The sequence below is a fragment of the Mizuhopecten yessoensis genome, unplaced genomic scaffold (assembly GCF_002113885.1).
Source record: "Mizuhopecten yessoensis strain PY_sf001 unplaced genomic scaffold, ASM211388v2 scaffold6215, whole genome shotgun sequence".
Classification (NCBI taxonomy): Eukaryota; Metazoa; Mollusca; class Bivalvia; order Pectinida; family Pectinidae; genus Mizuhopecten; species Mizuhopecten yessoensis.
This window is the reverse complement of record NW_018406438.1, coordinates 73,235-94,185: the sequence shown is the minus strand read 5'-3', so window position 1 is coordinate 94,185 and position 20,951 is coordinate 73,235. Positions and strand designations below refer to the sequence as shown.

The 20,951-nt window shown below is 39.3% G+C and overlaps 2 protein-coding genes across 4 annotated transcripts in view; one reads left to right on the top strand and one right to left on the bottom strand.

The window, feature by feature from the left end:
* Nucleotides 1-14,716, top strand: part of LOC110451850 (protein PRRC2A-like) — a 39,900-nt gene extending 25,184 nt beyond the window's left edge. The window contains exons 2-3 of the mRNA XM_021500060.1: nt 5,278-11,251; nt 11,766-14,716. Coding sequence (XP_021355735.1) covers nt 5,278-11,241 — 5,964 coding nt within the window. The 3' untranslated portion in view covers nt 11,242-11,251; nt 11,766-14,716. The remainder of the gene's footprint in view (nt 1-5,277; nt 11,252-11,765) is intronic.
* The window catches only part of LOC110451851 (mdm2-binding protein-like), a 44,719-nt gene continuing 37,303 nt past the window's right edge, over nt 13,536-20,951 (bottom strand). For all 3 annotated transcript variants that reach the window (XM_021500061.1, XM_021500062.1, XM_021500063.1), the window contains exons 16-19: nt 19,113-19,710; nt 17,908-18,021; nt 15,997-16,062; nt 13,536-15,760 (exon numbers count right to left, since the gene is read on the bottom strand). In XM_021500061.1, coding sequence (XP_021355736.1) covers nt 15,701-15,760; nt 15,997-16,062; nt 17,908-18,021; nt 19,113-19,710 — 838 coding nt within the window. In that variant the 3' untranslated portion in view covers nt 13,536-15,700. The remainder of the gene's footprint in view (nt 15,761-15,996; nt 16,063-17,907; nt 18,022-19,112; nt 19,711-20,951) is intronic.

Below are 20,951 nucleotides of genomic sequence, written 5' to 3'. Positions count from 1 at the left end.
AAACCATACAAATAGCTGATGAAACTATACAATATCTGATGAAACCATACAAATATCTGAGGAAACCATACAAATGGCTGATGAAACCATACAAATATCAGCCATTTGTATGGTTTCCTCAGATATTTGTATGGTTTCATCAGATATTGTATAGTTTCATCAGATATTTGTTTGGTTTCATCAGATATTGTATGGTTTCATCAGACATTTGTATGGTTTCATCAAATGTTTGTATTGTTTCATCGATATTTGTAAGGTTTCATCAAACATTTGTAAGGTTTTATCAGATATTGTATAGTTTCATCAGATATTTGTTTGGTTTCATCATCAAACATTTGTAAGATTTTATCATATATTTGTATTGATTTGTCAGATATTTGTCTGGTTCCACCATACTGAGATTTATATGGATTCACTATACTGAGATTTGTAAGGTTTCATTAGATATTTGTAAGGTTACATCAGACATTTGGATGGTTTCATCAGATAGTTGTATTGATTTGCCATATATTTGTCTGGTTTCACCATACTGAGATTTATGTAGTTTCATCATATTGAGATTTGTAAGGTTTCATCAGACATTTGTATTGATTTGTCAGATATTTGTCTGGTTCCACCATACTGAGATTTATATGGCTTCACTATAATGAGATTTGTAAGGTTTCATCAGATATTTGTATGGTTTCATCAGATATTGTATAGTTTCATCAGATATTTGTTTGGTTTCATCAGATATTGTATGGTTTCATCAGATATTTGTATTTGTATGGTTTCATCAGATATTGTATAGTTTCATCAGCTATTTGTATGGTTTCATCAGATATTTGTAAGGTTTCATCATCAAACATTTGTAAGGTTTCATCAGATATTTGTACGGTTTCATCAGATATTTGTTTGGTTTCATCAGATATTGTATGGTTTCATCAGACATTTGTATGGTTTCATCAAATGTTTGTATTGTTTCATCGATATTTGTAAGGTTTCATCAAACATTTGTAAGGTTTTATCAGATATTGTATAGTTTCATCAGATATTTGTATGGTTTCATCTGATATTTGTATGGTTTCATCAGCCATTTGTATGGTTTCCTCAGATATTTGTATGGTTTCATCAGATATTTTCATGGTTTCAACAGATATTTGTATGGTTTCATCAAACATTTGAATTGTTTCATCAGATATTGTATGGTTTCATCAGACATTTGTATGGTTTCATCAAATGTTTGTATTGTTTCATCGATATTTGTAAGGTTTCATCAAACATTTGTAAGGTTTTATCAGATATTGTATGGTTTTATCAGATATTTGTATTTGTATGGTTTCATCAGATATTGTATAGTTTCATCAGATGAAACCATACAAATATCTGATGAAACCATACAAATATCTGAGGAAACCATACAAATGGCTGATGAAACCATACAAATATCAGATGAAACCATACAAATATCTGATGAAACTATACAATATCTGATGAAACCTTACAAATATCTGATGAAACCGTACAAATATCTGATGAAACCTTACAAATGTTTGATGATGAAACCTTACAAATATCTGATGAAACCATACAAATATCTGATGAAACCATGCAAATATCTGATGAAACTATACAATATCTGATGAAACCTTACAAATATCGGATGAAACCTTACAAATATCTGATGAAACTACTAATATTTGATTAAACCTTTCAATTTTTTGATGAAACCATACAAATATCGTTAAACCATACAATATCTGATGAAACCATACAAATGTCTGATGTAACCTTACAAATATCTGATGAAACCTTACAAATATCGGATGAAACCTTACAAATATCTGATGAAACCATACAAATAGCTGATGAAACCATACAAATATCTGATGAAACCATACAATATCTGATGAAACCATACAAATGTCTGATGAAACCTTACAAATGTCTCATGAAACCATACAAATATCTGATGAAACCATACAAATATCTGATGAAACCATACAAATTTCTGATAAAACCATACAATATCTGATAAAACCTTTCAAATGTTTGATGAAACCTTGCTAATATCTGATGAAACCATACAAATATCTGATAAAACCATACAATATCTGATAAAACCTTACAAATGTTTGATGAAACCTTACAAATGTCTGATGAAACCATACAAATATCTGATGAAACCATACAAATTTCTGATGAAACCATACAATATCTGATAAAACCATACAAATATCTGATGAAACCATACAAATAGCTGATGAAACCATACAAATATCTGATGACACCATACAAATATCTGTTGAAACCATACAATATCTGATGAAACCATACAAATGTCTGATGAAACCTTACAAATGTCTCATGAAACCATACAAATATCTGATGAAACCATACAAATATCTGATGAAACCATACAAATTTCTGATAAAACCATACAATATCTGATAAAACCTTACAAATGTTTGATGAAACCTTGCTAATATCTGATGAATCCATACAAATATCTGATAAAACCATACAATATCTGATAAAACCTTACAAATGTTTGATAAAACCTTACAAATGTCTGATGAAACCATACAAATATCTGATGAAACCATACAAATTTCTGATAAAACCATAGAATATCTGATAAAACCTTACAAATATTTGATGAAACCTTGCTAATATCTGATGAATCCATACAAATATCTGATAAAACCATACAATATCTGATAAAACCTTACAAATGTTTGATAAAACCTTACAAATGTCTGATGAAACCATACAAATATCTGATGAAACCATACAAATTTCTGATAAAACCATAGAATATCTGATAAAACCTTACAAATATTTGATGAAACTTACAAATATCTGATGAAACCATGAAAATATCTGATGAAACCATACAATATCTGATAAAACCTTACAAATGTTTGATGAAACCTTACAAATGTCTGATGAAACAATACAATTATCTGATAAAACCATACAAATGTCTGATGAAACCATACAATATCTGATGAAACCATTCAAATGTTTGATGAAACCATACAAATATCTGATGAAACCATACAAATATCTAATGAAACCATACAAATATCTGATAAAACCATACAAATGTCTGATGAAACCATACAATATCTGATGAAACAATTCAAATGTTTGATGAAACCATACAAATATCTGTTGAAACCATGAAAATATCTGATGAAACCATACAAATATCTGATAAAACCTTACAAATGTTTGATGAAACCTTACAAATGTTTGATGAAACCTTACAAATATTTGATGAAACCATACAAATATCTGATGAAACCATATAAATGTCTGATGAAACCATACAATATCTGATAAAACCTTACAAATGAACGAAATTGGATCAGCATCATTTTGAAGTTTCTCATCCAAACGGGATTAACATGAGACAACGGTTAGAATCAAACATTTTGGTGATGTTGGGCTGTTCAAGGAATCTTGTTTGCACTGGCGACACAGACACTTCAATACCCAAATTTAAGGGAATGGTTTTGTTCTAAGGTCAACAATACCTAAAAATTTAGAAAGTAAACATAAGGATTGAACAACATTTTTTTGATGTTCGTGCCGGTATGAACTACGGGGTACCTACATATTTACATTTAAGCTTGCTATGCGTTCATACCAGCATGAAATTGAAAAACAATTTGCTCAATCCTTATGGTTTTCTGTTTTCAAGTTGATCCAATCAATGTGAAGAAAATACCAAATCATGCAGTATTTGATGTGATTATTGAAGGGTTATAAAATACATTACCAGAAAAATTAATTGCTATGTTTTACAGTTAGTTTGGATATAAATTGATCTAAATATAAAATTTATATAAACTTTATTTATTTTACAACAATTATGAAACAAGTTATTTCAACTTATATTAATCGCTCTTGTCGGCCCAGGGCGCGAAGGGTCTAAATGTGGGAGGAAACCGGCGTACCCGGAGAATCCCTGTCCCACTGCACTGTGGTTTATATTCGACGGGGGTATATATTATGGCATAGTGTCTGCATCCGTCTGTCCGGTTAAAGTTTAATTTTTGGCATGGATGTTCATGTGGGGTCTATAAAGGACAATATGGATTCAATATGGGAAAATAATTTCTATTTTTGTAAATTTTGGACGTGTTTGGGACTTAACTTTTCTCGCACAATTCCTCGGTTACAGTTTTGGTGCAAGTTTCTTCAGTGGTGTACAGTTCAGTCAGATCATGTGTACATGTTATTGTCATAATTTTACACATGGATGTTCATGTGGGGTCTATTATGGATTTAATTTGGGAAAATAATTTTTATCACATAGACATGACACTGGCTACCAGGTCCTTTAAATATGAAACAAACAAAAAATCATTGGATAGGGTCAGACGGGCGAATTATGCATCGTTTGCGGTGCTCTTGTTCCTATATACAGTAACCTCCCCTTAACATCCGTTTGGTTGTCACTGTATACATTTGGGTCAAGACACCTCAATTCTGTTGACCAGGTATATACGCGTAGCTCAGTCGGTCAGAGTCTACCTAACTGAAGTCAAGGGTTCAACTACTAGTGTAGCCGAGCTGATGATTCTTTTTACATTCAATAGATTGTTGTTTATTAAATGGACAGGTAAAATTCTACCACAACTTAATCAGCGTCGAGACAAATGTTGGTTGACACCGATATCGTAGTTAAAGTTGATAAGATATGTTGATTAAGTTGACGTATCATCATCATAGCCATTTTGGCAATTGGCAAGGCGACATGAAGTACATTAAAGCATTCTTGTACCAAAAACCCCTATAAATATGCATCAGAATTTTGCTTTTTCCAGCATGACTTGATCAAGTTTCGGCAAATCATGTCTGAACAGAAAACCACAACTTTGTGGAACTTGATGAAAAAAAAGGTGATCGCATCATATTGTTGCTATAACAGTTTTAGCTAAATCCTGGACAATGGGACTTCTTCCCTGGCCCAGTCGCACTAGCTATACCCAAAACAAAATTAAGAGGAGGTAACTGTGTGTTTCGAAAAAAGGGCAGTGTTTTACCTCGGACAGGGATCCTTAAGGTGACATATTCAGATATTCATGTCAACTTTACGAGATATAGCACTCCTGTAATTCAACCTAAAATCATTTAGGCAATCCAGTTATTGACCTTAATTAGTACTAAATGGTGGATGCCATTACATAAAGCTGGAGTACCATTTTGATTGTTTTAATATCCAAGTACATACATTTCAGTGGTGACCTGTATTTTTAGAAAAGTCTTCACTTTGTGTCTTTTCAGATGTCTGTCATTATCCGTCTGCAGGGCCTTCCGTGGTCGGCAAGTGCCATGGACATCAGGAGGTTCTTCAAGGGCATGAGCATCCCACCAGGGGGCGTGCACATCATTGGCGGGGAGCTAGGCGATGCCTTCATTGCCTTTTCCAGTGATGAGGATGCTCGGCAAGCTATGATGCTGAATATGCAATACCTGGACCAGGATCAAATCAAGCTGTTTCTCAGCAGCAAAACAGAGATGCAGAATGTGATAGCCGCTGCTAAAACCACCAGTGTGGCTGCTGTACCACAAAGCCAGCCACAGATAGCGGCACAGCCACCATCCCACCCCAGCATGCCTGTAAACCCACATCTCCAGGGCTACCCAGCTAACGACCAGCAACAGGCTGCATATCCTAAAAGGGGCCCCATCTCGGGCCAGGATCCTACTAGAAGCCAACAATTCCCAAATCATCCTTATGAAGGACATCAGTATCCTCAGTATCCGGAGGAGCAAGCGACAGCCGATATAAATAGATTTGCTCAGACACCATATGAGCAAGCTAGGGGTCAGCACCAGGCAGCCTTTCCAGACCAGGGAAGAGGTCTACAGCCAGCTGCTCCCTTTGAACAAGGCAGGGGCTCAGATCAAGCACTCAATAGGGGTAATGCTTCACATCCAGCTCCCTTCAACCAGGCTAGAAGTCTGCATGAAGCTCCCCTGGATCAAGGAAGAGGTCAGCCTCCATTTGATCCGGCGAGGGATCCACATCAGCCTCTATTTGATCCAGTGAGGGATGCACATCAGCCTCTTTTTGATCAGGCAAGGGGTCCACATCAGCCAGCATTTGATCAGGCAAGGGGTCCACATCAGCCACCATTTGATCAAGGAAGGGGAACTCATTTTGATCATGGTAAAGGGCCAAATCAAGCTCCCTCCGAAGGAAGAGGTCCACCAGTGTCTACCTTTGAACATGGGAGAGAAGGTAGAATTTTATCTCGGTCACCATTTGAAACTGGCCGAGGTGTCCCACCTGCTGGCTTTGGCCAAGGGCAAGAAGGAAGAGACATATATGTACCTGGGCGTGATGCTAAGGGCCCCCCACCACTATATGAGCCAGGAAGGGAGGGCAGGTTGCCTTTTGACCATGAAAGAGACACAAGGCCACCATTTGATCAAAGGCGAGAGGCTGCAACAGGTAGAGAAGACGGGTTTGAACAAGGTCGCGGTCCACCACCTCTGTATGAACCTGGGCGGGAGGCTAGAGGTCCTCCCCCAGCTGGCTTTGGTCCAGGACCTGCTGCTAGAGCTCCACCTCAGTCTTCTGCATTCAGTAGAGGAGGAGAGGAGAGACCACCATTTGAGTCGGACAGAGACTCCCGAGAAGCAGGTCGAGACTCCAGAGCACAATCTGGAAGTGTGCCTCTAAAATCAGATAGATCCCAAATAGATAAACCTGATGAAAGACGCATTGGTGAGAGAAATGAACGCCGTGATTCTCCACGAGGATCAACAAGTAGGATGGATAGGGATCGAGACCGGGAAAGAGACAGGGATAGGGGCCATGATCGGGATAGAGATCGGGATCGGGACCGTGATCGTTACAGGGATAGAGACAGGGACAGGGATCGTGATAGAAGTGATCGACGGGACAGGGACAGAGAGCGAGACAGAGAGCGAGAACGGGATAAGGAACGGGATCGGGATAGAGAACGGGACAGAGACCGGTCTTATTCGTCACGATCTGGTGAGAATAGAAGATCTCAGTCGAGGACCAGTGATCATAGTGACAAATCAAAGACATTGAGCTCAGCCTCTGTCAAATCAAAAACTGCTGCCCAGCCTACATCAACGACCACAAAACCTGCAACCACTATTAGCACTCCAAGTGTTCTGTCCACCGCTGCCAGTGCTAACAAGATTATGGCCGCTCTGCCAAATCTGAAGGACATAAAGCTGCCTCCGGGCTTAAAAGATATAAAGTTACCTCCAGGTTTGAAAGACATTAATCTGACATCTGTGATGAGCTCTGCTGCTGGTCTACCTACAGCAGCAAACACCCCAGGAAAACCCGAGGCCAGTTCTGTAATGAAAGACAAAGAGGCAAACTTTGTTGGTCAGCAGCCAGGCAGACCACTACCAGCAAATATGGCAGGTGCTCGCAGGAATGAGCAAGGAGCACCAAAAGGTGTACTACCTCCTCCCCATCCTGTTCAGATTTCTCAAGGACCTCCACCACTGCAAAACAGTTTGAGAGACCAAGGACCTCCATTTAGAGATCACGGTCCTTCACCTCATCGTGACCAAGGACCCCCTTTCAGAGATCAAGGACCTCCTTTTAGAGATCAGGGACCTCATGGCCCTTCACCTCATCGTGATCAAGGACTTCCATTTGGAGACCATGGACCTCATGGCCCTTCACCACATCGTGATCAAAGACCTCCATTTAGAGACCAGGGACCTCATGGCCCTTCACCAAATCGTGACCAAGGACCACCACCATTTAGAGAGGGAGGACCTCCACCATTTGGCGACCAGGGACCTCCACCATTTAGAGAGGGAGGACCTCCACCATTTGGAGATCAGGGACCTCCACTGTTTAGAGACAGTGGTCCTCCTCATGGAGATCAGGGACCTCCACCGTTTAGAGACAGTGGTCCTCCTCATGGGGATCAGGGACCTCCATTTAGAGAAGGAGGACCACCATTCAGAGATGGAGGACCCCCCTTTAGAGAAGGAGGACCTCTCTTTAGAGATGATGGGCCACCTTTCAGAGAAGGAGGACCCCCATTTAGAGAGGGAGGACCACCATTTAGAGATGGGGGACCCCCATTTAGGGAGGGAGGACCACCCTTTAGAGATGGGGGACCCCCATTTAGAGAAGGAGGACCCCCATTTAGAGAGGGAGGACCACCTCATAGAGATCAGGGGCCCCATCAAGGACCACCATTTAGAGATCGAGGTCCACCCCCATTTCCTGAGGAGGATAGATATGGAGATGGGACTGACGAGGGGAGATTTGGCCCTAGTGATGGAGACATGTTCCATGATGAACGACCACGCCCAGGGTTTGCTAACAGACCTCCTTCGGCTCCTGATAGGCGACCCGACAGACCGTCACAGGGTCTGCTTCCCCTCCCTGATATGCCACCCCTGTCAGCTCGTAGAGGCCTAGGGGGTCCAGCTGGAGGACCAGAGGGGCCGAGAGGACCCGAGGACCGCTTTGGTCCTCCATTTGGTGGACGTCCTCCCCATGATGGACCACAGTACGATCCAAACTATGAAGAAGGACATCATCAAAATGAGCCTTTTCATTCAGATAATGAAATGCAACAAAATATGGAATTTGAGGAGCCTGGAGGCAGGCGGCAAGGCATGCCCCCCATACCAAATGGGCCATCAATTAGACCCCTTCTGGGGGGCCTCCATGGGCCTCCCCGGCATCCAATGGGGCCTCTCATGGACCCTGAGGCGAGTGGAGATTACCATGAGTTTCCTGCAGATGGAAATCAAGGTGATTTTGATGAGAGGTCAGGACCATTTCCTCCTGGACCAAGGGGACCAAGACCTCCACATTCAAGATTCGGACCACCAAGAGATTTGGACCATCGACCAGCTAATTTTGAGAGAGATGGGCCTCCTCACAGGAGGGTCCCAGACCATCATGGTCCACCTGAGGATATGGTTGGTGACTTTCCTCCAGATGACAGAAACTTCCGTGAAGACATTGGTCCAAGTGATGCAGATCATCGACCACAAAGAGGAGGCCCACCTAGATTTCATGATGGCCCTCCACATGGACGCAGCTTTGGTGGAAGAGATCGACCATTTGGACCTAGAGATGGTCCCCGGGATGACCGGAACTGGGGACGGAGTCAAGATTTATCTCGTTCAGATAACATTCGAGAATCAGAACGATATCCACATGGTAGAGGGAGAGATTTTAGGGACGGAAGCCCAAGAGATCGGGGGGATAGTGAACGGACTAGAGATTCCAAAGGAATACTAGGGGAGGCTCCTCCGGGAATGAAGCCCATCTCAAGATCATTTGAGGAAAGCCGTTCATCTAGTGGTAGACAGGAGGATGAATCGCGTCACAGAGATTCAAGACATGGTGATTTGCGTCACAGTGATTCTCGACATGGAGACTCGCGGTACAGTGATTCTCGACACAGTGATTCGAGGCAGTCCAGCGAGAGTAAGGACAATGACATGAGGGGACAGAAACGCTCTTACAACCCGACGCTGTCTTTCATTGTTTGTGTGTCTAACATGCCATCAACCGTGACTTTCCGGGAAGTGAGACATTTCTTCCTTGGATCTGAAATACCTTGGGATGGAATGAAGCTTATTAATGATAATGAAGGGAATCGAGTGGGAAAGGCATATATTCGATTTGATACACGAGACAATTACAGACAGGCCTTGAATGTGCACGGTAAAATCATGAATGGCAGAAAAGTGGATGTGCGTTCATGCCCTCTGGAAGAATGGAACAAAGCTATTGACTCCTATATTCCAATCAAAGCAGAAAGTAAGTCATCTGAATCACAATCCCCGACAGACTCCTCTAAAAGACCTCGTCTGGAGGACATTTCTAAAAAGTCGGAGAAAACTGATCCAAAGTCATCAAACACGGATAAAAAATCATCAAGCTCTGATAGCAAGTCTTCAAGTTCAGACAAAAAACCAGTCAGCGTAGAGAAAAAGTCTATCAGCCCTGAGAAAAAACCTGTGAGTGTGGAGAAACAGATCACAGACAAACATCCAACCAATCCTGATAAAAAACAAACAGGCTCTGAGAAAAAGCCACCGAGCTCAGAGAAAAAAGGAACAAGCATTGTACAGCTGAAAGGGTTGGGGATGAATGTTATCAAGGAGGATGTACGTAATTTCTTCAAAGAGTTGAAAGTCAGCGAAAATGCAATGACCATATATATCGAATATGACGTAAAAGGTCGAGCGACTGGCATAGGCTTTGTGGAGTTTACAACCGCATCGGATCAGGAGAAGGCCCTCAAACTGGACGGCAGAAAGTTAAGTCAGCGAATAGTTCGTGTATGTGCAGCCAAGCAGAGTGAGTTGGATCAGATGACACAAAGACAGCAAGACCAACTGGCCAAGTCTGCCGAGATGGACTTTTTTGACGCCCCAGACGTGGGTGGGAAACCTGCCAGTAAACCAGTAAATAGTGACTCAAATGTGAACGGAAAAACCGAAGAGGTGGCAACAGATAAAGACGATACATATGCTCTGTTTCATTTTTATTGTGCACACATGCAGGGCCTGCCTCCCTATGCAGGCATACAAGAGATACAGCAGTACTTTCAGGGACTAGAGATTGTACCACGGGGGGTTCAGTTTGTCAAAGACTCGGGCGGCAAGTCTTTAGGTGAGGCCTTCATCGAGTTTGTTACCAAGGGCGATTGTGAGAAAGCAGTAATGAAAACAAACGGTAAAATGAGCAACAACACCATTTCCGTGAAAGGGATCTCCAAGTCCGACATGAATGATTACCTTCAACAGACTCGTATCCCAATGTCTAGACATGGTATGACTCCACGACCGCCTCTTCCTCCAGTAATGTCTGGTGTTCCTCCTTCTCATGGCCCACCCTCGCTTGGTCCTCGCCCACATGGCCCACCCTCTCATGGCCCTCCGCCTTCTCATGGCCCACCGCCCAATCATGGCCCACCACCACATGGACCTCCCCATGGCCCACCTCCACATCAACTCGGAAGGCGACCTGCATTCTTTCTGAGAGCACAGAATCTTCCTTTTACTATGTCAATACGTGAAGTACACAGTGTCTTTAAAGATTTTGATCCGATCTACGAAACAATCAAAGTGCAGATAGGAAACGATAGTAAGACGGGAGGCACCTCCGCCATTGTTGGCTTCCGGACACCGGAGGAGCGGGATACTGCCTTGAACAATCTCCACCAGAAGGTCTACCGTAATAAAACAATGGTGCTACTGCCGGCATGAAGCTGAACAGGTAGGTTGATACATATGTTGTCTTGGGCCTACAAATCTGTACCACTTAACCTGGTAATTTTCCTTTTCAAGTTTTTGAGTGAACAAAATATCCAATCAATACCTGAAAACAAAGGGTTGGCCTGAAATTCAACTAAAATATCTAACTCATTCCCCCCTGAAGACACATTTGAACTCTTCCAATTCAAAGGTGGATATAGTTCATTTTGAGATTTCAGGGGTGAATGAGTTAAAGGGTCAAAATGAGCCTTGAATTAGACTTAATGATCACAAATAGATTAAGAAAACACAACAAAATGAAATATTTATTACAAGTTGATTTCTAGATTTTTCGAAACCTCCAGATCTCTGTATATTTTGAGTATTTGCAAATGGTATGTGGGAGAATTCAGTTTTTCTTTTAAAGCTCTTTAGGGAAAGACATTTTACTGTTGAAGTCTGTGTTTAATGAATTGATGGGTCTAACGTTAACAGTACTACACAATACACCATACACATTCCCTTCTGTTTGACAGGTCTGTTTGGCTTCCAGAGATTGTAAGACGACATATCGTTACTTCACAGACCAGTTACTGGAGATTGAGAGGCAGCCATCTTGTTACTTAACAGACTGTCCGGTTACTGGTGGAGATTGAGAGGCAGCCATCTTGTTACTTAACAGACTGTCCGGTTACTGGAGAGTGAGAGGCAGCCATCTTGTTACTTCACAGACTGTCCGGTTACTGGAGAGTGAGAGACAGCTATCTTGTTACTTCACAGACTGTCCGGGTACCGGAGATTGTGAGATGGCCATCTTGTTACCAATATTACTGTGTTGTGAATGTCCTTGAGCAAATGTTGAGTTCTAGAGGTGCTCACTAAAGAAAAATTGGTTCAGCTCCAAGCTGCTAAAGATGATATACTGTATTAGTACTATGACCTTGAACAAAGGTCATATTCAACCTAACCGGAAATGAAGGTCTGGTTCAATTCTGGAGATGCACAGGAGAGTTCTAATTCTCGAGCTTGACAGCTGCTTAAGGCATTGTTAAATATTCAAGTGTGCTGAACCAAGTGTTGTGAACTTATTCTGCCAAAGTAAGCACGGCTGTGACCTGAAAATGTGTGATGTACTGTACTATCGGAGAAAAAATCTGATCCTACCGTGCACGTGTATCGCCACTTCAGTGAAGTGTGAAATCCGAGGGAGTCTTGTGTGACTATATAGCTAGGTCCTACTAGGCCCTAATCTTTTGCAGAAAAAGTACAGTTCTATGGTTGTAAATAGTGGTGATGTAGACATGAAACTGAACTCAGATTGGATCCAGTTTAGTTTGTTTCAAACTTTAATTTGAAACAAATTATAGTTGCAAAATGATTGACCACAACTCTGTTTTATGAGTAGAGATTACCTTTGTGTAAATAATTGCTCCATCAAAAAAGTCATCGTTGATCATACTAAGTCATTAGTTCTGGAAGGAGATGTGCATTAATTACATTAATTACTCTTAGTTTTGTCTTTTAACATTAAGTTTAAAAACAGATTGTTAATATTTTAACTACTTTTTTTTTTTTAATTTTTTAAAAACACATTATAATCCCAGAAAGGTGTAAATAATATTAACTTGAGTGAATTCTCATCACAGCAACAGTAATAATGCTGCACTCATTGGCCTGGTAGCTGTGATACACAGCTATAGGTTCTAGTAACAGTGACGAGATTTGGAGATCGCTGGGATACTCAAGTAATTTTATAAAGAAAAGGTTCAATCTTTCCCCTAAAACAATGATTGGGAGGATCACATTAGTCGTGGCTAGATTAACGAGGCTTGACTATGTTTTGATAGAGATTTGAGTAGGAAGGATTGCTAGGTGTATTCGTGGTCACATTTATAGTAAATACAATGTGTAGCTGGTTATTTGTATGGCTCTGAATTTTCATGATTTGTACTGAAATCAAATTTACACAGATCCAACTTTTGCTATCTGGAGATACGTTTGCAGATGTTACTGCCTCCTTATGTATAACTGGAAGTTACGTATGAAAGGGTTGTTCTATTGGACCCGCAACTATTTCTTGTATACATTATAACAGAGGCAGGAATAGAAAAGATACAAGCATTAATTTAAACAACAAAATTATGATTGTTAAGAACATCTTGGATAATAATACGGACATTTAACACCTATAGATCGTCCTTTCTTGTTGACGTCAAAGTACATCATGTCTCAGATGTTACAAGAAAAACTCTCATTGGCACTATATATGAAGAAAGCTATGCTGAATAATATCTTAAAGAAAAGTGTTTTTTTTTTTTTTTTTAGAAATGAATACAACCTTAAAGCTTATTTAACAATAAATAGGGCATCTTAATACAAGCAATCAAATATATGGCCCGGGCATCAACGAGCGAAAATATCGCCACGAAAAAAACAAGCTACCGGTATATGGTGGGTTTCATGTTATGCTTACACATATTTCGTACTTCAATTTGCACTGATTTTTAAGTCCTAATTATTTGTTCATTTTCATCATTTTCATCACATTCAACATCATATTCTGATTCATCAAGGAGCTGCAAGTATCATCTACAATCAGTAAAATTAAAGCATCTTGCTCCGAGGGATTGTCACGGGGATAACTCTAGCCTTCCAGAGCTGCTAGCAGACACACAAAATAAATGCCAAACAGTTGTCATTCTACTATCATCAAAATCCTTCTCTGTATAACTCGTACAGGTAGAACAGGATGAAGTGACTATTTTTATCACCTGGGGATGTGATACAAGTTTTACAAAGTATATAGTAAATTCTATACGGGCCAATCGATGGTATTGATTGTGTAATATTATGCTGTCAACATGAATATTTCTGATATACAACGCTGTCCACACGACAAACTAAGAGTTGCAACTTCAACTTCGCAACTTCATAATTTTAACACAACAACACGAAAACAGCACCAAATGATATCAAAGCTGCATAGTTGTTAGTTTACAGCAAATTTTATTGAAAAGCGTTCAGTTTGAGTGTTTATAATGAAGCAGCACATGGTTACTGTATTTATTTATACTCCGTACTTAAAGATTCGTATTTTATCATGTTACAGATATTTGATGTAAGTAGTTTTACTCTATTTAATGATGTCCTTACATGTTTATGTATTTTGCAAAATTTGGACAAATTTCCAACATACTTGGTAACACCAACAAGGAAATCGAAATTTGACTTTTAATTTAAATCTTCCCACAGCCGGAGAAAGCTCAAGGTCATTAACAGTTTCACATGTAGAGGATTCACAACTGTTGGGCTAGATTTTCGAATCGGTTCGATAGTGATACTATAAGCTTTTTACTTCGTCACTGTGCTGTTGCAGCTTCTGTGAGAACTTTTCCCCCGATTGTCCCAGCAGATTTTTGTCATCCTGTTATCATTGTTCCATCATGTACGACCGTGTTCGATGTGATTATTAAATTTAAATATTCTAGATTGTTTTTGTTTTTGTTTCTCTTGGTAACAGGATGGCATTGTTTGTCATGTAAACATGATATATAAACAAACATAAACTGAAATTGAAAAACTTCAAGTGTAAAATGTTTGTGCATAACTTTAATAATAATTTAATTGTAAATACTATATACAGCAGTAAACTTTTACCTTTTGCCAAGGAAATCCATATTTGACGAGAGTTACAGGTTACAGATAACAAAAAATTAAAAGGCAGTGAAAGTTTCCCACACATCTTCAACAACTGTGTGTATTTTACATTTTCATACAATCAGATATACATACAAACTTAAAAGACAAGTTTTTAGAAAACAACGTTTATTTCCTCGCATACTTTACCAATTTGCACACGATGGTTATTCATGATTTAGTAAATCATAATTCCTTTGACTTACTGGATATAGTGAACTCTTTCAGAACATCGCCATGAAGATGAAAGTCAATTACAATTACATTATAGTTATTATGACGATTTCATACATTGTCATAAAGATGACAGTTAAAAAAATGTATATTGTTCCTTGTATAAGAATACCTTTTATTCACTGGCAAAAAATGATCAGATTGTGACCCTTTGAAAGCATGTTGACTCATTCAGACTTTTGTTGTCTCAAACATTGGTAAATTATCTCCCTTTGATCTCCTTGTCTACAACACTGGTAAATCTCCTTTTGATGTCCTTGTCTCCAACACTGGTAAATTATCTCCCTTAGATGTCTTTGTCTCCAAAACTGGTAAATTATCTCCCTTTGATGTCTGTCTCCAACACTGGTAAATTTTCTCCCAGTGATGTCCTTTGTTCAACATTGGTTAATTATCTCTCTTTGATGTTCTTGTCTCTATACTCTGGTCTCATATTTTCCTGTACATGTTGTATCCTTGTCTCAAACATTTACCTCTCTTCGATGCTGTTGTCTCCATACTGTGGTAATTTATTGTCCTTTTTGTTTCAAACACTTGGTAACTATCTTCCTTTCATGTCTTTGCCACCAATACTTTGGCGTCGAGTTTCTACATCAATCACCTGGAAACAGTAAAAAATATATTACAGGCGATATATTTATCATTTAAAAAAAAAGTCTGTTCTGTTGTATTTCTATGAAAGAATTTCACCAAAAAATAAAACTGGACAATATTCACATCTCTGATTCCACCTAGATCACGTAACACACAGATTTTGTTGCTAGATACATAGTCTTGCTAATAAATATGATAAAGGAATTCATAGTGAGGCAGTCTGTTATTACACTGATCACTTACCGGTTGTACCTGTCCCTCGGCTATCATCCTCATCTCTTGTCTCAGGTTCTCAGACGTAGGCAGGTCCTGGATTCGTAAAGTTGATAAATGTTATTCATTTTGAATCATAATGTTTTTAATTAATGGGCCCAATATTTATAAAATTTCATATTTCTATCATCATTTCACTCCCACTATCGTTTTGTTCTGATGGAAAAGATCAAGATACATTGACTGAAATTATATGAAAATATTTCTCTAATTGCCCAATTACCGTTTTCCACATGACCTATGTTCAAATCATATTGTGTTTATTTCTGTCGGTCAGTGATACAAATTTTTGATGTGATTTTTAATGAAGTTTTCCTAGAATGATTCGGCAAGTGTAAAATAATGATGTAAGAATTGGGGAGATAATATTTAACATATCACTTCAATTGACATTATACACTTAAATAGTACCTGACTTTACCGACACCTGTATTTACCAACAACTGACTTTCACGGACACTTGACAACATAGACACCTGAATTTACTGAAACATGTGTTTACCAACACCTGACTTTACTGAGACCTGTATTTACCAACACCCGACTTTACTGAGACCTGTATTTTCCAACACCTGACTTTACTGAGATCTGTATTTACCAACACCTGACTTTACTCAGACCTGTATTTACCAACATCTAACTTCACTGAGACATGTGTTTACCAACACCTGACTTTACTGAGACATGTGTTTACCAACACCTGACTTTACTGAGACCTGTGTGTACCAACACCTGACTTTACTGAGACCTGTATTTACCAACACCTGACTTTATTTACCAACACCTGACTTTACCGAGACCTGTATTTACCAACACCTGACTTTACTGAGACCTGTATTTACTAACACCTGACTTTACTCAGACCTGTATTTACCAACACCTGACTTTACCGAGACCTGTATTTACAAACACCTGACTTTACTGAGACCTGTATTTCCCAACACCTGACTTTATTTACCAACACCTGACTTTACCGAGACCTGTATTTACCAACACCTGACTTTACTCAGACCTGTATTTACCAACACCTGACTTTACTCAGACCTGTATTTGCCAACACCTTACTTAACTGACAGTTTGATTAGGTGAGCTAAAACATGAGACAGATGAACACTTTGAAATGGCATAAGCTCACTTGTCCTTCAGGAAAGTGATCTAACAATGATACAGCCAGTCTAAAACAGATTATGAGGCTCGCAGAAAGCAAAAAACTGATAAATGAGACGACACAGCAGTCGGTTGAGAGATTGAATTAGTTATAAAATGAAATGGAAAATGTCAACAGCAGACAGAAGAAGATATATCAACATGTTAAACACAGCAATGATATACGCGATAGACTTCAGTTCGAATTCAAAAGGAGTGTAGACAACACGACAGAACCTTCTGTAATAATGAATCTTTTCCAGCCTCTTATTTACATGTTTCGACTATAGGGCGAGCCGTCATCAGAACCATCACCTTTAACCTTCGTTAATACATGCCTGAAATATGTAACCACAAGGCTGAAATAAATTCTTACACATGTAAGATTCTGTCACGTTGTCCAGGCTCCTCTCAATACATCTATGCACTATTAGTGTAGACTACACGTATCTATGGCGGAAATCGGCGGAATTATGCCAAAATTTCAACTAAAAGGGAAGTTGTGTCTTTATTCTCATGGAGTGAAAATCAGTTACTTTCATAAACATTTCCCAGGCATAAAATTAAACTGTGACTGGGTTGGGTTCAACTGCATTAACTCATTCATCCCTGAAGCCTCATTTGAACTCTTCCAAATCAAAGGTCGGAATAGTTCATTATGACATTTCAGGGGTGGATGAATTAAATGTCGAAATTCTCTACGGTTTCTGCCAAGCTGCTGGTTGGAATACGAACCATGACGTATAACTTGGTCACTTTGAACAGTCGGGTTGCACACGATGTATAGATGGCAGAGCTTCGATCAACACCATTTTTCTGCAACACATCGTCGACAATATCCTGCAGTTTCTACAATTCATAGAATAATAATAATTAATGATAATTCAAGGTTCTTACATACCGCTTTATCACAGCCTAGTTCGTAGGTCGTCTCAAAGCAATTCACAAATTATTATCCGTGGTTATAGGGCCTTTGCAACCAGCCAATACCTTTCTCAACTCCCTGGGGAGCATACAGCCGGAGCTGCCATTTCGGCGCTCACAGCTAGCATTCAATAAATCTAGCACTGCCTAACCACGTACTCATTTACAGCTGAGTAGACTGGAACAAGCGGAGTAAAGTATCTTGTTCAAAGATACAACACAGTGACGTGACGAGACTCGAATCCGCAATCCTTCAGTCACGAGCCCGGCGTCCTACCACTAGACTACCATGCCTCACAACCCTTCAGTCATGAGCCCGGCGTCCTACCACTAGACTACCGTGCCTCCGTAAAGAAGAAGAGGACATACCAGGGCTAGGACAATATAATGGGATACATGCTTCAATGATACATGTATTGATACACAGTACAAAGTATTGCTGTATCATGATACATCACACGAGAAAATTATTTAAAATTTTGTCATTTATGTTGATAAAATATTCTTATCATCATGTACAATGAGTCTTCTCAAGTATTGTTAGAAGTGCCTATACATGTGTAACAGAAAAGAGAATAAGTGTGCCTCCACCGGGGATCGAACCAGCGATCCCTAGCTTGGTTCCTAGTCCGACTCTCTACCACTGAGCTAAAGGAAAACTCCCTCTAGCACGAAGTGACCGTTATCTGATGTACAATTAAAATTTGCCAAACATTGCAATCAAAAACTGGAATTATCGTCAAAGATGACTCCACAAAATTGCCCTATCCACTGTTCAACTTAATCAGTTAGAACAGTCTTCCCTGGCCTAGAATAGTGCAGTAACTGTTTGATGTCAGGGTATGAGTTAACCAAAGCCATATGAAATGGAGGACACTTGCAATCATTAAGAGGAGATATAGGCAAAATTAAAACTTATGACAGTAATTTTGTCAGAAGGGATAAATTATCACCTAAGAAATGTATTAAAAAGTGAATATAGACTACGTAGAAAATACATATAAAACCATTTTCACCTTCTTGTGTCTCTCGGAACGAGACACACGCTGCTGTTCCATCGTCTCGGATGCCCTCCTGTTGGATGCTGAGCTGTTCATTCTACTTTCTGTTCCCGATAATGACAATCGACTCCCTCTAGGTGCCGTGGATTCTCGAGCATTACCTCCCCTGATGGCCGGCTCGTAAAGCGAGTGGCGCCGCTGACTTGAGAAAGCACTTTGGGATGTTGCTTTTCGAGGAGATCTCCTAAGAGGTAAGAAGTCTGTATTTGATTGACTTGGGGACAATTGCTGAGGTAACTCGGCTCGTGTTGAAAGAGAAGAAACTTTTCTTGGGGACCGTCGGATGTTTGAATCTGCTCCTGCAAATTTTGCTGAAGGGTTTTTTCTAGGTGATTTTCGTAACGTCTTCAGGGGGGATTTCACCGAAGGTTTCACCCGTACCGAAGTCTTTGGTCTCTTTCCACTTTTTTGGGGACTTGATGCCTTTTTCTTCTTTTTCCCCAAATTGAAGATGGGGACTGAGCAGGAGCTATCGGTTTCGTCCCTAATATAGCGCTCCTGTAGCTTCTGTTTATGACTGTCCAGCCTTTCACCCTTCTTGTCTCTGTTTAAACTGCAAACAAATGTCAAAACAATGTTCACTAAAATACACCAGATAATCTGTATCTAATGTAGAGGACCAGCGGTGAGTGAAGGTATTTCTCTACCACTTCATACAATGACTACCACTCCATACAATTACTACCACTCTATACAATGACTACCACTCCATACAATTACTCCCACTCTATACAATTACTCCCACTCTATACAATTACTACCACTCCTTACAATTACTACCACTCTATACAATTACTAACACTCCATACAATTACTACCACTCTATACAATTACTACAACACCATACAATTACTACCAAGCTATACAATTACTACCACTCCATACAATTAATACCACTCTATACAATTACTACCACTCCATAAAATTACTACCACTCTATACAATTACTACCACCCCATACAATTACTACCACTCCATACAATTAATACCACTCTATACAATTACTACCACTCCATACAATAACTACCACTCCATACAATTACTACCACTCCATACAATTACAACCACTCTATACAATTACTACCACGCCATACAATTACTCCCACTCTATACAATTACTACCACTCTATACAATTACTACAACACCATACAATTACTACCAAGCTATACAATTACTACCACTCCATACAATTACAACCACTCTATACAATTACTACCACTCCATACAATTAATACCACTCTATACAATTACTACCACTCCATAAAATTACTACCACTCTATACAATTACTACCACACCATACAACTACTACCACTCTATACAATTACTACCACTCTATACAAATACTACCACTCTATACAATTACTACCACACCATACAATTACTACTACTCTATACAATTACTTCCACTCTATACAATTACTCCCACTCTATACAATTACTACCACACCATACAATTACTACCACACTATACAATTACTACTACTCTATACAATTACTACCACTCTATACAATTACTAACACTCCATACAATTACTACCACTCTATACCATTACTACCACACCATACAATTACTACCACACTATACAATTACTACTACTCTATACAATTACTACCACTCTATACAATTACCACCACTCTATACAATTACTACCGCTCCATACAATTACTACCACTCCATACAATTAATACCACTCTATACAATTACTACCACTCCATAAAATTACTACCACTCTATACAATTACTACCCCTCTATACAATTACTCCCACTCTATACAATTACTACCACTCCT